The sequence below is a fragment of the Magnolia sinica genome, chromosome 6 (genome assembly GCF_029962835.1).
Source record: "Magnolia sinica isolate HGM2019 chromosome 6, MsV1, whole genome shotgun sequence".
NCBI classification, from domain to species: domain Eukaryota; kingdom Viridiplantae; phylum Streptophyta; class Magnoliopsida; order Magnoliales; family Magnoliaceae; genus Magnolia; species Magnolia sinica.
This window is the reverse complement of record NC_080578.1, coordinates 99,568,841-99,583,278: the sequence shown is the minus strand read 5'-3', so window position 1 is coordinate 99,583,278 and position 14,438 is coordinate 99,568,841. Positions and strand designations below refer to the sequence as shown.

The following is a 14,438-nucleotide window of genomic DNA, read 5'->3' as shown; positions in this document are numbered from 1 at the left end:
TCAGGCCCAGTTTGTGCTGAGTCGGTGGATCCAAGATCCAATGGGGTGGATGGTTTACTGATTGTGGGGTCCATCTTGATGTATTTGTCTTAAATCCATGCCGTTCATCCATTTCTTTATATCATTTTAGGTTAAGAGTTAAAAAATGAAGCAGATCCGAATCTAAAGGTGGACCACGTAGTTTTTAGTGGTGGGCATTTGATGGTTAGGGTGAGCATTGCATGTACACAATTTCCACATGAATTAGTGATATGGCTGATTTTAGGGGCTTGAGACAAACAGGGGCTGATGCATCCGATGGTGGGAGTAGATTTCACCTCCTCCGTATTTGAGCTATGATCCGTTCAAGAGGTATGACACAAAAATGGTATGGATTTGATATATATAAAGTTTGTCTCACACAAAAATGCTTTACCTCTTATTAGATGGGTAGACTCCAATAATACATCCATATGCTAATCACTAATAATACATAAACACACAGAGAGAAGAAGAAGAAGAACACAACCCATTCTTACTAACAATACATTTCTCAACCATACTTGTTTGAAATTTAAATTACTAAATTTACAAAAAAATAAAATAAAAATCCAAAGTCCATCCTAATGAGGAGATTACCGCTGCTGTGACGTGGAAGCAACCTCTTCTGATTCTTCTTCTGCTCTTCTTTTCATTCTACGTCCTTCCAATCCTTGAAAAAGAGGTTGGAAAAGTGTTTTGGTGTTGGGATCATCCCACTCCAATGCATCCCACCACTCTTTACTTCCTTTGATATGCCCTTTTAGAACAGATGTTGAGTCGCCCAAGGAAAGAGGGATCTTCTTCAGCCGAGGACAACCTTGTATGCCAATCCAATTCAGGGAAGGGCAAATGATTACCTGCTTACAAATGCTTTTCAATTTCCCTAAATCAGCCAATTGAAAATCCCTCAAGTTAGGGAGTATAATGGTATTGTTATTGATGCTGTTATAACCTTCTTCTTCAACCATAGCTTCTTCTCCTCCTTTTATCACCTCCTCCATCTCACTGCAATTTTCAATTCTCATTAATCTGAGGCATTGGAGGTGCTGAAACAATTCAAGTGACATGAGATTCTCCAATACTTGGCATCCGGAGACTTTCATGTGTGTGAGGCATGCGAATGTGCCAGGTAGCAAGGCTCCCTCACACAGACCCCTCAAATTCGGAAGCCCTTTTAGATCCAGAGACTGTATTGAGGGTAAAGACGTTATGTTGCTGTCGTCTCTTATTGGCAAGTGAGAGAGGAAGGGCAAGCTTGACAGATCGCATCTCTCCATCTTCAACTTGACAATACTATCAGGAAGCACTAATGAATTACAACTAACAACATTTGTCTTTGCAGCAGACCGACCATAAAACACTAAATAAAGCTCTTTGAGGTTAACCAAACATTCCATCCCATCTGGTACTTCTTTGATGAGAGTATTAGAGAGGTTCAAAATTCTTAGACGCTTGAGCTTTGCCAAGGACGGTACGTCCTTTAACCTTTGACAATTACTTAGTAAGAGTGCATGCAGGTTCTCCAAGTTTGAAACTGATGCTGGCAAATACTCAATCTCAGTGTAAGAGAGGTCTAGAACTCTGAGGCTGTTCATGCGATTGAAAAACTCATGAGAAATGTTGTCTGAGAGAGGATTCTTTTGCAAAAACAATGTGGAGAGTTTTGGCCAGTTTGGTTCGCCTGGAAGCTTTTTGATTTTATTTGTCATGAATGATATTCTGTCAGCATCTTCATTAAATTCTTCTACACGAATTGATCTCCTTATTGGGATCCCAGCCTGCACCACAAACCGAGGGCTCTTCCTTGTAATGCCAATGGCTAAATCTCTTATTAAATCATGCATTACCACTTTAGGACCATTATGCCTCCTCGTTAGCAACATACATACATCAATCAGTCCATTCAATATTGCGTGGCCTTTGTCAGCTTCCTTTTTCCAGTCTCCCATATCATCTATCAATCCTTCTGCCATCCAATAACTTACCAGCTCCGCAGGAGAGATTTCATAGTCCTCCGGAAATAAAGCACAATACAAGAAACAAGATCGAATCTTCTCACTTTTTAATCGATCGTAACTAAATTTCAAAATTCGAAAAACTTTATCATCCATGCCTTCGATATCCATCGTTGAGCATTGTAACTCCTCTAATGCATTTCTCCATTCTCTAATGTCATTCTTTTCTCTCATTGCACTTGCTACAGTGATGATTCCAAGTGGCAAACCAGCACATTCTTTAGTGACAAGCTTCGCAATCTGTTCTACCTCAGAAGAAAGCACCACATTAACCCCAAGCTTTTCCTTGAACAATTCCCATGCTTCTTCAGTCGAGAGAACCTTCACTTCAAAAGTTTTTTGACAGTTCATGGCTCGGCACACATTTTTTGAACGAGTAGTGAATACTATTTTGCATGCCATGTCCTCAGCAATCCCTACCATTTGCAACGAAAATGAATTCCACACATCATCAAAGATGACAACGAGCTTCTCCCTACGCTTCAAAGCCTCGAACAATTTCATGGACCTTCTCATTTCATCTTGTTCATTAGAAAGATTTAATCCTATTGCTTGTGCAATACCATTTTGCAATCTCTCAACACTAGAATCATTAGAAACCGTCACCCAAATAACAATGCCAAATATTCCAGATTTCTTTATTCTATTGTAGATGTGGGTCATGATGGTTGTCTTACCCACGCCCCCCATGCCATACACACCAATACTTCTGACCTCATGATCCCTCAATGACTCCCAAATCTGTTCCAAATTTCTTTCGGCTGTCGTTTTACCCACCAGTTTCGTCGTTGGCATAATCCCCATTTCAGATAATAGATCAGCAAGTAACCCTTCTGAAAATTGACCTTTCTCCTTAAGCTTCATCACTTCTTCAATCTTCTTTATGACAAGATTTCCCAATTGTACACGTGAGGCTAAGGAATCTCTTCGTACTCTACAATCTTCTTCTATCTTAGTCATTTGGCTTGTAATCTTGTCCACATTTTCCAGCCATAAACTCACCTCTGCCTTTGGCTTCTTTCCATCTTCGACATTGGCTTTGTGAAGTGCAATAATTAAATCAGTCTGTCGACTATCCAACTCTTGCATTTCAGTTCTTAGGAGATCAAGATTCTCTTCGAGGCTTCTAGAGTTCATGTATTGAACCCATGCAGTCCGGCCAATCCTCAAGAATAATTCCATAGCCATTCCTGCAATAGTAATTTGGAAATTTAAAATTAATAATTATTGAGCCAAAAAATAAATTAGGCCTTTGTTTGGCTGCACTACATTTCATAAGACTCGATATTCATTTGGGCGGAGTCAACTTGGAGCCTTGACCAAACTAGACTTGGAATTATATATATATATATATATATATATATATATATATATATATATATAGAGAGAGAGAGAGAGAGAGAGAGAGAGAGAGAGAGAGAGAGAGAGAGAGACGGAAATGGTACCATGTCTCATGGGAACTTCCCATAAGGTCGAGCTGTGACCGTGATGTGTGTTGAAAATCTACCCTATCAGTCAAATGCACCATTCTATGTTGGGCCACGGGCTTAAAAATCAGTTCAATCCATGACTTGGATGGGCCACACCATATACAATAGTTGAGAGGGGTTATCCTTCCATTAAAACATTCATAATCATTTATCTGCGCCTGTATATCCCATTTGGATGAGAGGTAAGACCAAGTTTCATTCGCATCCAAAACTCATGTGGGCCCCACCAAGTTATTTTATATGTTTTAGCATCTCTTCACATGGTTTTAGATGTTATGGCCCACCTGAGTTCTGTATACGGCTGATTTTTGGGATATCCCATGAATTAAAGGAACCCATCAAATTCACAGTGAAGACATGTCTAAAACATATAAAAGCACTTGGTGGAGCCCACCTGAAATTTGTATGTATCTGAAACTTGGTTTGACCCCTCATCAAAGCGGGACACACATAATGGATGGGCTGGATTTGTGAACCACATCTCAGTGGGCCCAACAAATGATTATGAATGTTTTAATGGAGGGTAACCCCTCTCAACGTTTGTATGTGGTATTGTCCACACAAGTCACGAATTGACTTGATTTTTAAGCCCTACGCCCACCATGGAATGGTGCATCTGACTGATGGGGTAGATGTTTGCCACGCATCATGGTGGGGCCCACATAGCTCAACCTCATGGGAAGTTCCAATGAGCTCGACCGCATAGAACCTTTTCCCTATAATGATAATATAATATATATACACACACACGCTACCCCATTAATATTGTATTTACATCCCAATATATTTTTAAATTATCCATTCATTAAAGCTACCTCATTAATTAATATAATTTCCAAACCAGTACTTTAGTCTGTTTTCTCCCATTTCTATTTAGGTACTTCATAAGATAACAAGGATTTTTACTCCAAAATTCCTCACGACTATTAATTTTACCCAAAGATTTCATATTTACGAAAGCATGCTTACAAACCTATTAATGATGATAAAAAATTAATTTGCCCTTATTTCCATAATGGCGTGGGAAATCGAATCTGATCCGCATGTGCAATGAAGCTCATGTATACATCACATATATGCCTCTAAACCATCAATCAAGTTAGTCCCACCTTGTACATAGTTTCCAATAAAAAAGATTTGTCTGATTGAATGCTAACATGTGGGCCCCAATATTGAATGAAGGAAAAACACAAATATCAACTTGATTCAAAGCTTCTGTGGTGCCTAGGAAGTTTTTAATGATCAGTGTGATCAACTTGAGCCTTGGATCTGCGTAATTTTTATGATCATGCTCTAAAATTATATAATAAAATGGATGGATGGTGTGGATAAAACACATACATCAAGGTGGCCTAATAGAGCCCGTGCTTGGAGAGAGTTTGTGGTGACACGGCAGGATGTAATCCATGTCCCTATTCGGGGGCGCCGCTGGGTGAATACCCTAGATCCATAGAGGTGGGTGGATCCTTGACTATGGGCCCACCTGGATGTATTTGTCTTAAATCCACGCGTCCATTCATTTTGCCAACTCATTTTAGGGCACGAGTCTAAAATTTCAGTAGATTCAATGTTATGGAAAATGTTTGGTTAAAAATATTTTAAATAAAAAAAATTATATATATAAATATATAAAGTATTTGTGAAAAAATCTTTATTTTATTATTATTATTATTATATTTTTACGTTTGGAAAGTATTACCATGTCAGAAAGGATTAAAGAAATTTTCTTTTAATAAGTAGGATGATGAGTATCCTCATGTTTGCTTGGTGAGATAGAGTTGGACGAAGACTTGCATATATGTCATTTATCCAGCCATCCATTTTATGGTACAAGCTAAAAAAACCATTTTGCCATATCATTTTACAGTATGAGCTAAAAAATGAGGCAGATCCCGGGTTAAAGTGGACCGCATAGCGGGATTAAATTCCTACTTTTAAAAACTTATCAGAAGCCACAAAAGCTTTGGATAAAGCTGATGTTTGTGTTTTCCTCTCATTCAGGTCAATCTTATGAACAGGTTTGATGGCAAATAAATATCAAGGTATGCCCTAGGAAGGACTTAATGGTGGGCATCAGTGGAACCACTGCTTAAATGTGTTGTGGTCCATGGCTTGGATTTGCTTCACCTTTTAGGCTCGTGACATAAAAAGATGGCAAAATGGACAAACATTGTGGATAAAAACCCACATCACGATGGCCCCTCGGCTTAGCCTGTCCAGATCTCGGAATAGGGGTTAATTTGCAATCTGCGTGGCTTTCCTTCCAAACTTAGAAAATCTTTGATATTGATATTCTGACAGAGTGGGACCGATGACATATAATCACTTGAAAATTATTTAAGAACTTACATATATAGGTGGCATACAAGTAATCAAATCAAACCATTCAAATTATCAGACCCATTATAGATGGATCGTGAACTTAAAATTAAGCTATCAAATTAAACGGTGTCAATGGGCTGGGCTCAGGCCTATAAAATCAGAATTTTGATTAGGGCCGGCCCAACAGCCCAGCCTGAAATAGTTCAAAATCTATGCCAAGACCAACCGCAGGCCCGGCTCGTTAACAACCCTAGTGGGCATGGGCTAAAGAGGGCTACTCAATCTAGTCAACTTGATTTAATATAAGATGGGTATAAGATGTGTACGATCTCTAGTGGCTGCATATCAAGCGTCATAGGCAGCAGCCTGGCCATCATATAATTCCTCTTTTAAAATTCGACTTTGGTGGAGCCTACACATGCTCAATAGCTCATGTACACAACACACATGTGCTAGCATGGCTTGATGGTTTTGATATCTAATGCATCTGTCAAGTAGAACCACTGTTGATTGGCCGGTCCCAGAATCAAGTCGACCTATCAATCATGTGGCCTACAATTTGCAAAAACAATGTATTGATGTAGTTTTTCTGACCCATCCATCTATTTCTAATATACACCGTGGCACAGGATTTTCTTTATGGGAAAATATGTGGTAGATCAGACTTATAACCTAATGGATGGATCAAATCCCATGCTGCCACGTGTGGTGTGTATAGATCTTTATTGCACACGCATGTACACTACGAATATCTTCCTTATATATATATATATATATATATATATATATATATATATATATATATATATATAAAAGAAAACTTATAAAATACTCCCCCCATTAATAACGTATTTACATGCCAATATTTTTTAAAATTATTCTTTCATTAAAGCTATCTCATTAATCAATATAATTTTCAAAGAAGTATTTTAGTCTGTTTTCTATCATTTCTGTTTAGGTACTTCGTAGAATATAAGGATTTTTACCGCAAAATTCCTCACAACTGTTAATTTTACCATAAGACTTGGTATTTACGAAAGCATGCTGGCAAACCTATTAATGATAATAAAAAACTAATTTCCCTTATTTCCATAATGGCGTGGGAAATCGAATCTGATCCGCATGTGTAATGAAGCTCATGTACACATCACATATATGCCTCTAAACCATCAATCAAGTTAGTCCCACCTTGTACATAGTTTTCAATAAAAAAGAATCGTCTGATTGAATGCTAACATGTGGGCCCTAATATTGAATGAAGGAAAAACACGAATATTAGCTTGATTCAAAGCTTCTGTGGTGGCCAGGAAGTTTTTAATGATTGGGGTTCGATCCCCTCAGTGTGGTCAACTTGAGGCTTGGATCTGCTTAATTTTTGAGATCATGCTCTAAAATTATCTGATAAAATGGATGGACGGTGTGGATAAAACATATACATCAAGGTGGCCCAACAGATCTCGTGCCTAGAGAGAGTCTTTGGTTACACGGCAAGATGCAATCCTCGTCCCTATTCAGGGGTGCCGCTTGGTGGATACCCTGGATCCGTAGAGGAGGGTGGATCCCTGACTGTGGGCCCACTTGGATGTATGTGTCTTAAATCCACGCCGTCCATTCATTTTGCCATATCATTTTAGGACACGTGTCTAAAAATTCAGTAGATTCAATGTTATGGAAAATGTTTGGTTAAAAAATATTTTAAATAAAAAAAATATATATAAATATATAAAGTATTTGTGATTATTATTATTATTATTTACATTCGAGGAATAGTACCATGTCGTAAAGGATTGAAATTTTATCTTAATAAGTAGAATGATGAGTATCATGATATTTGTTTGCTTGGTGAGATAGAGTTGTGACAAGAATTGCATGTATGTCATTTATCCACCCATCCATTTTACGGAAAGTGCTAAAACACCGTTTTGCCATATTATTTTACAGCACAAGCTAAAAAATGAGGCAGATCCATGAGCTAAAAAACTATTTTGGCATATCAGCTAATAAATGAGGTAGATCCAAGGCTCAAGTGAACCTCGTGGTGGGATTAATTTCCTACTTTTAAAAACTTATTAGAGCCACAGGAGCTATGGGTAGAGCTGATATTTGTGTTTTCCTCTCATTCGGGTATATTTGATCTTATGGACAAGTTGGATGACAAATAAATATAAAGGTGAGCCCTTGGAAAGTCTTAATGGTGGGCATCAATGAAACCACTGCTTAAATGTATTGTGGTCCACTTGAGCTTTGTATTTGCTTCACTTTTTTAGCTCATGACATAAAAAGGTGGCAAAATAGACTAACGGTGAGGATAAAAGCCATACATCACAATGCCCCTCGGCCTAGCCTCCTGAGCTCAGAATATGGGGTTAGTATGCGATCTGCCTCCGCATGTTGTTAGACTAAATAAAGCTTGAATTTTCTTCCAAACTTATAAAATGTTTGATATTGATATTCTGACACAGTGGAACAGATGACATGTGGAACAGATTGGCTACTCCCCCTGCCACCAGCCAACGGCTGGTGCTCCTTGGGCCCACCATGATGTATATGTTTCATCCATGCTATCCATCTATTTTTATAGATCATTTTATGATATGAAACCAAAAATAAGGTTTATCCCAAACTCAAGTGGATCACATTATAGAAAACAGTGTTGAATGAACGTCAACCACTAAAAACTTTTCGGAGGCCATAAAAGTTTTGGATCAAGCTGATCCATGTTTTTTCCCTTCATCTGGGTCTTTATGAGCTAATCAACAAATTGGATGTCAAATAAAAAATACAATGGCCTTAGGAGGATTTTAATGGTGGATATCCAATCACTATTGTTTTCCTATGGTGTGGTCCACCTGAGATTGATTTCCCTCTCATTTTTGGTATCAAAATCTAAAATGATTTGTGAAAATGGATAAACGGCATGGATGAAACACATACATCATGGTGGGGCCCACAGAGCACCGACCATCAGCCACCGGGCTGGTGGCAGGGGAGTAGCCAATCCGTTTCCGATGACATGCAGTCACTTGAAAATTACTTACGAAATTACATACGTGGCATATAAGTAATCAAATCAAACCGTTCAAATTATCAGACCCATTATAAATGGATCGTGAACTTAAAATTAAGCTATCAAATTGAATGGTGTCAATGGGCTAGGCTCAGGCCTACAAAATGAGAATTTTGATTAGGGATGGCCTGACAGCCCAGCCCGAGACAGTTCAAAATCTAGGCCAAAACCAACCCCAGGCCCGGCCCGTTGACAACTCTAGTGGCTTGGGCTAAAGAGGGCTGCTCAAATTAGCCAACTTGATTTAATATAAGATGTGTAAAATATCTAAATGCCTGCATATCAAGCGTTATAGGCAGCAGCCTGGCCATCATATAATTCCTCTTTTAAAATTTTGACTTTGGTGGAGCGTACATATGCTCAATAGCTCATGTACACAACACATATGTGCTAGCATGGCTTGATGGTTTAGATATCTAATCCATCCGTCGAGCTGGAACCATTATATTGATTTGGTAGTCCAAGAATCAGGTTGACCCATCAGTCATGTGGCCTACAATTTGCAAAAACAATTTATTGATGTAGTTTTTCCAACCCATCTACATGTTTCCTATACCATGGCACAAGATCTTCTCTATGGGAAAATATGTGGTAGATCGGATTAACTTGGTGGATGGATCCGATACCATGCCGCCATGTGTAGTGTGTATAGATTTTTATTGCACAAGCGTGTGCACTCAGAGTAGCTTCTTGCTTTTTATGTCGGGAAGGACGTGATGAGGATGACCATTGTCTTCTTCAAGTGATAATTACTTTGAATTCACTAGGTCCTCTTGGATCCACAAGAGAAGTTTCTTAAATTCATGGGAGAAATAAAAGAAAATTTGATATATTTATTAAAAGCTATTTAAAATAAATGAATTTGTACGTTTAAATACCTTTAGACAAACCTTAATACGTAATTAGAGAAGGCCTAAACAAATAAGGAAATGAAACTAAAAAACGTGTAAATTTTTACATTTCGTTGATTGATTAATCGACTGTAAGGGTGCAAAAACATCTAGAGACTAAAATCCAAAAAAATTGAATTTGTTTTAATTGATCGACCTAATCAATCAATCAATCAATCAAATAAAGTAAAAATTATCTAGCAAGTATTTCATCTAAATCTGAATTTCAACCGATTGGTTGATAGACTTAATCGGTCTACTAGATCAACTTCGACCGATCAAATTGGCTGAAACTTGTTGATGTTTTTCTAGACTTCTTCCGGTCCATTTGTGATAGGCACGTGCTTGCTCTACGTCCTACATTAGATCCCCTCCACTTGGAAAAAACTTGTCCTCGAGTTATCCTCCAACTTTGGTTCATGATACTCATATAGGTCTGTCATATTGAACGTGTTTGAAATCTCCATGTCCTTAGTAAGATCAACAACGTAGACATTGTCATTAATCTTACGGAGTACGGGCATTGGTCCAATCTTCTTATTCTTTCGCTTGTTGTATGTTCCGGTCAAAAATCACTCCTTACACAGGTGAACCATAATGTTGTCGCACACATTGAACACCTTCAGTCGCCGATGTGTGTCAGCCATTTCCTTGTACTTGTCATTAGATGCTTGCAACTTGGCTTAAACATCAGTGTGTACACTTATGATTCGGTCTGCCATATGTTCTACAAGAAGGCTCACACCTAGTAGCTTGGGCAATGAAACCAGATTAAGAGTATGCTTAGGTACTCGTCCGTACACAACTTCAAATGGAAACTTGTCGGTGGAACGGTTTTGCATGTTGTTGAATGCGAATTCCACTTGAGCCAAGGAAAAATCTCACTGTTTGGGCTTATCGCCTGAGATGCATCGTATAAGGTTCTTGAGTGTATAATTCACCACCTTGATTTACCCATCGGTTTGCGGATGATACACACTGTTGAACTGTAGCTTGGTATCAAATTTACTTCATGAAGTCCTCTAAAAGTGACCGAGGAACTTATTTTCATGATCTGAGGTAATAGATTTTGGGACTCCATGTAGTCGAACAACCTCTCGGAAAAATAAATTTGCATCATGTGTCGCGTCGAGAGTCTTCTTTCACAGAATGAAATGAGCAATCTTAGAGAATTTGTCGACTATGACAAACACTGAGTCCATTCTATGCTGAGTCCATGGGAGACATAGCATAAAGTTCATAAACGAATTCTCCCAAGGGTTGTTAGGGACATGCAATGGAGTGTATAGTCCCGTGTTATGTGACTGCCCTTTGGATGCCTGACATGTATGGCATCGTTACAATGCTTTTTCCACATCTCGTTTCATTTGTGGCCAATATAACGCCCCTTTAAGAGAGCTATTGTCTTGTCTCGCCCTAAGGGACTCCCAAGGCCACTTCCATGTAGCTCTTTGGTGACACACTCTCGCAACGAACTCCATAGAATGCACAACTAATTTTCTTTGAAAAGGAAACCATCCTGAATATGGAGGTCATTGGACTAACCCTCTTGACATCTAATCAATGCATCCTTGAAGTCGTTGTCTTTGGCATATAGGTTTTTGAGGTACTCAAACCTGACAACTTTATTGCTCATGGTGACCAATAAGGATGCACGTCGGCTAAGTGTATCAACCATCTTATTTTGCTGCCCGCCTTATACTTCGGCATGAATGTGAATTCTTGTAAGAAAGAAATCCATCTAGTATGCACACGGTTAACGTTAGCCTAACTGTTAATAAACTTAAGGGTCTGATGGTCCGTATAGAGTACAAACTCCCATTGAATCAAGTAATGCCTCCAATGCCGCAAGGCCTAAACCACTGCGTACAATTCTAGCTCATACATTGACCATTTCTTATGAGCATCGTTAAGTTTCTTGCAATAAAAGGCCACCAGTCTACCCTCTTGAGACAACACACCTCCAATGCCAAGCATTGCATTCAACTTCAAATAGTCTGTCAAAGCTGGGGAGTACGAAGACCGGAGTAGTGAACAACCTTTGCTTAATTATAACAAAACTTATGTCGGCCTCGTCAGTCTACTGGAAATGCCCTTTCTTCATGCAGTCAGTGATTGGTGCTACGATAGTACCAAAGTTCCTCAGGAATTGACGATAGAAAGTCGTTAACCCATGAAAACTTCGCACTTTATGAATGTTCGTTAGAACCGACCATTCTCTAATGTCTTTTACCTTCTCGTTGTCCAAGCAGATGCCCATGGATGTCACGACAAAGCCCAAAAAATAACAAGCTTTCTATAAAAAAGCTGCACTTCTTTATATTAAGGTACAACTCGTTCTCCATGAGCACTTGAAGCACTTGTTAAAGATGTTCCACATGTTCTTCTTCATCCTAACCATATATCAAGATATCGTCAAAACAAACCACTACGAATCGACCAATGAATGGTTTCAGAACCTGATTTATCACCCTCATAAACATACTAGGTGCATTCGAGAGTTTAAAGGGCATGACCAACCATTTGTACAGACCCTCATTGGTCTTAAATGTCGTCTTCCAATCATCACCCAGCCGAATATGGATCTGATGTAGCCGCTCCTCAAATCCGGTTTGGAAAACAGTTTCACCTTATCTAGCATGTTTAACATGTCATCTAGCCGTAGTATAGGAAACTTGTATTTTAGAATTATTTTATTTATTGTACAACTATCGATACACATGCGCTAACTCTCATCCTTCTTAGGTGTCAATAAGATTGGTACGACACATGAACTCATACTTTCTCACACTAGACCCTTACGAATCAATTTCTTCACTTGTCCTCGCAAAAGTTTGTACTCTTTCAGATTCATCCGATAATGAGGGCGATTAGGTAAGCTAGCCCCTAGGACAATGTCAATATGGTGCTGAATATCTCGTATAGGAGGAAAATCATCTGTAAGTTCGTCTAGCCAGATTGCCTTAAATTCTTGCAACAATGGTTTCAGTTTCACGGGAATAGCCATGGGCTCTACCTCTTTACCCTTTACAATCAACGCATAGATTTGTCCCATCTCCTTGTATTCCTCCACAAAGTCCGATATGACTAGGAGAGAACGCCCATTCATTTTAGAAGTTTCGGGTCGCTCATTTCGCTCTATAGGGCCGAGTATAGTTTTTTGACTATTCTTGACGAAAATATATATATTATACCCTCTTATATGAGTGGTGTCACAATCTGATTGCCACGACCGCCTGAGTAATATGTGAGAGGCCTCCATGCCAATGATATTGTATACTATTTGGTCCTTATAATGTTTAATAATTAAAAGAGATATAGTGCATTATTCAGTTAACTTCGTCTCGCTAACCTTATTAATCTAGCCGATTGTGTATAGGGATAGATGTCTTTTCATTTTCAGCTACAACTTCTCCACCGTGACCTTGGAGACGATATTCTCGCTGCTCCCACTATTTATGATTACCTCACAAACTTTTCAATTCACCGTATACTTTGTTTGAAAGATGTTATGTCGCTATGGGTGTAACTCATTCTTTGGCATATATAATAGCCATCTCATTATTAGGGACTCATTGTGATCTTGTGGAACCCAATCTGCTTCATTTGCTTCATCATCTACGACGTGTTCTGCTTCGTTAACATCTAAGTGTTCCTTTGCTTTTTCAGCATTTCCATCATTAATGGCGATGTTAGCCACTTGTCATTGCGGACAAGTGCTTGATAGGTGATGCAGTTGGCCACATCGATAACAATGGTCTGGCCTTGGTTGACCATAAGGGTTTAGGATCCTGCTCGGATTGACTACAGTGGTCGTGACCCTTTGGGGTATCGCTTTCCTACTTCCCGACACTCGGTTCGCAGTGTAGGATGTTGAGGGTGCCTGCCTACAGGTTCTTTGCCCTTGTCACATGGTGCTCCCTGCGAATGACTCACAATGGCCACCCTATTAGGAGGATAAGCCCATGTGTTGGATCGCTCAAGCTGCGTTTTCGCTCGGGTGGCCACCTTGATCGCTTCATTCATCATCCAATCAGGCTGCATCTAAACTCGATCTTGGATCACAACTTGCAACTTGTAATTGAATTAGACGACTTGCTGTGATTCAATTTCAAGTAAATCCTTATGCATCGCCAAACAATAGAACTTCTCTGCGTAATGTCTCACCGTTCAAATAACATGTCGACAATTTTGGTTTATTGGAATAATATTTGATCATAGTCACTGGAGAGGAATCTCGCGCACATTAGTTATTTCATCTGCTGCCACGTGAGGATTGTGCCTTCATCTATCTCATCCGCATGAGTTGAAGTTACTCCCACCAAGCCGAAGCTTCACCCTTCAACTTGTAAGCCATAAGTTTAACTTTTTTCTCTTCAGGGATGTCCATGTAGTCAAAGAAATGCTCGACTTCAAGCAACCAATTAAGAAAGTCCTTGATGTGGAGTTGGCCGTTGAAACTATGAAGATCGACTTTCATCATGAATTCTCGATCTGTCTTATCAACTTGATCACCACCTTGGCCGGGGTGTTGGAAGATTATGTCAGCGATCTCATTGTCATTAGATCCTACATCCTCAAGCATGATCATTTGATTCACCGCTGGCATCACCTCGTGATCAATAAAATTGTG

General features: G+C 39.1%; 1 protein-coding gene across 1 annotated transcript in view; it reads right to left on the bottom strand.

Annotated features, from left to right (window-relative positions):
* Positions 1-490: 490 nt before the first annotated feature.
* LOC131249242 (putative disease resistance protein At4g10780) overlaps positions 491-14,438 on the bottom strand; it is a 60,593-nt gene continuing 46,645 nt past the window's right edge. Inside the window, exon 4 of the mRNA XM_058249882.1 lies at positions 491-3,226. Coding sequence (XP_058105865.1) covers positions 615-3,224 — 2,610 coding nt within the window. The 5' untranslated portion in view covers positions 3,225-3,226 and the 3' untranslated portion in view covers positions 491-614. The remainder of the gene's footprint in view (positions 3,227-14,438) is intronic.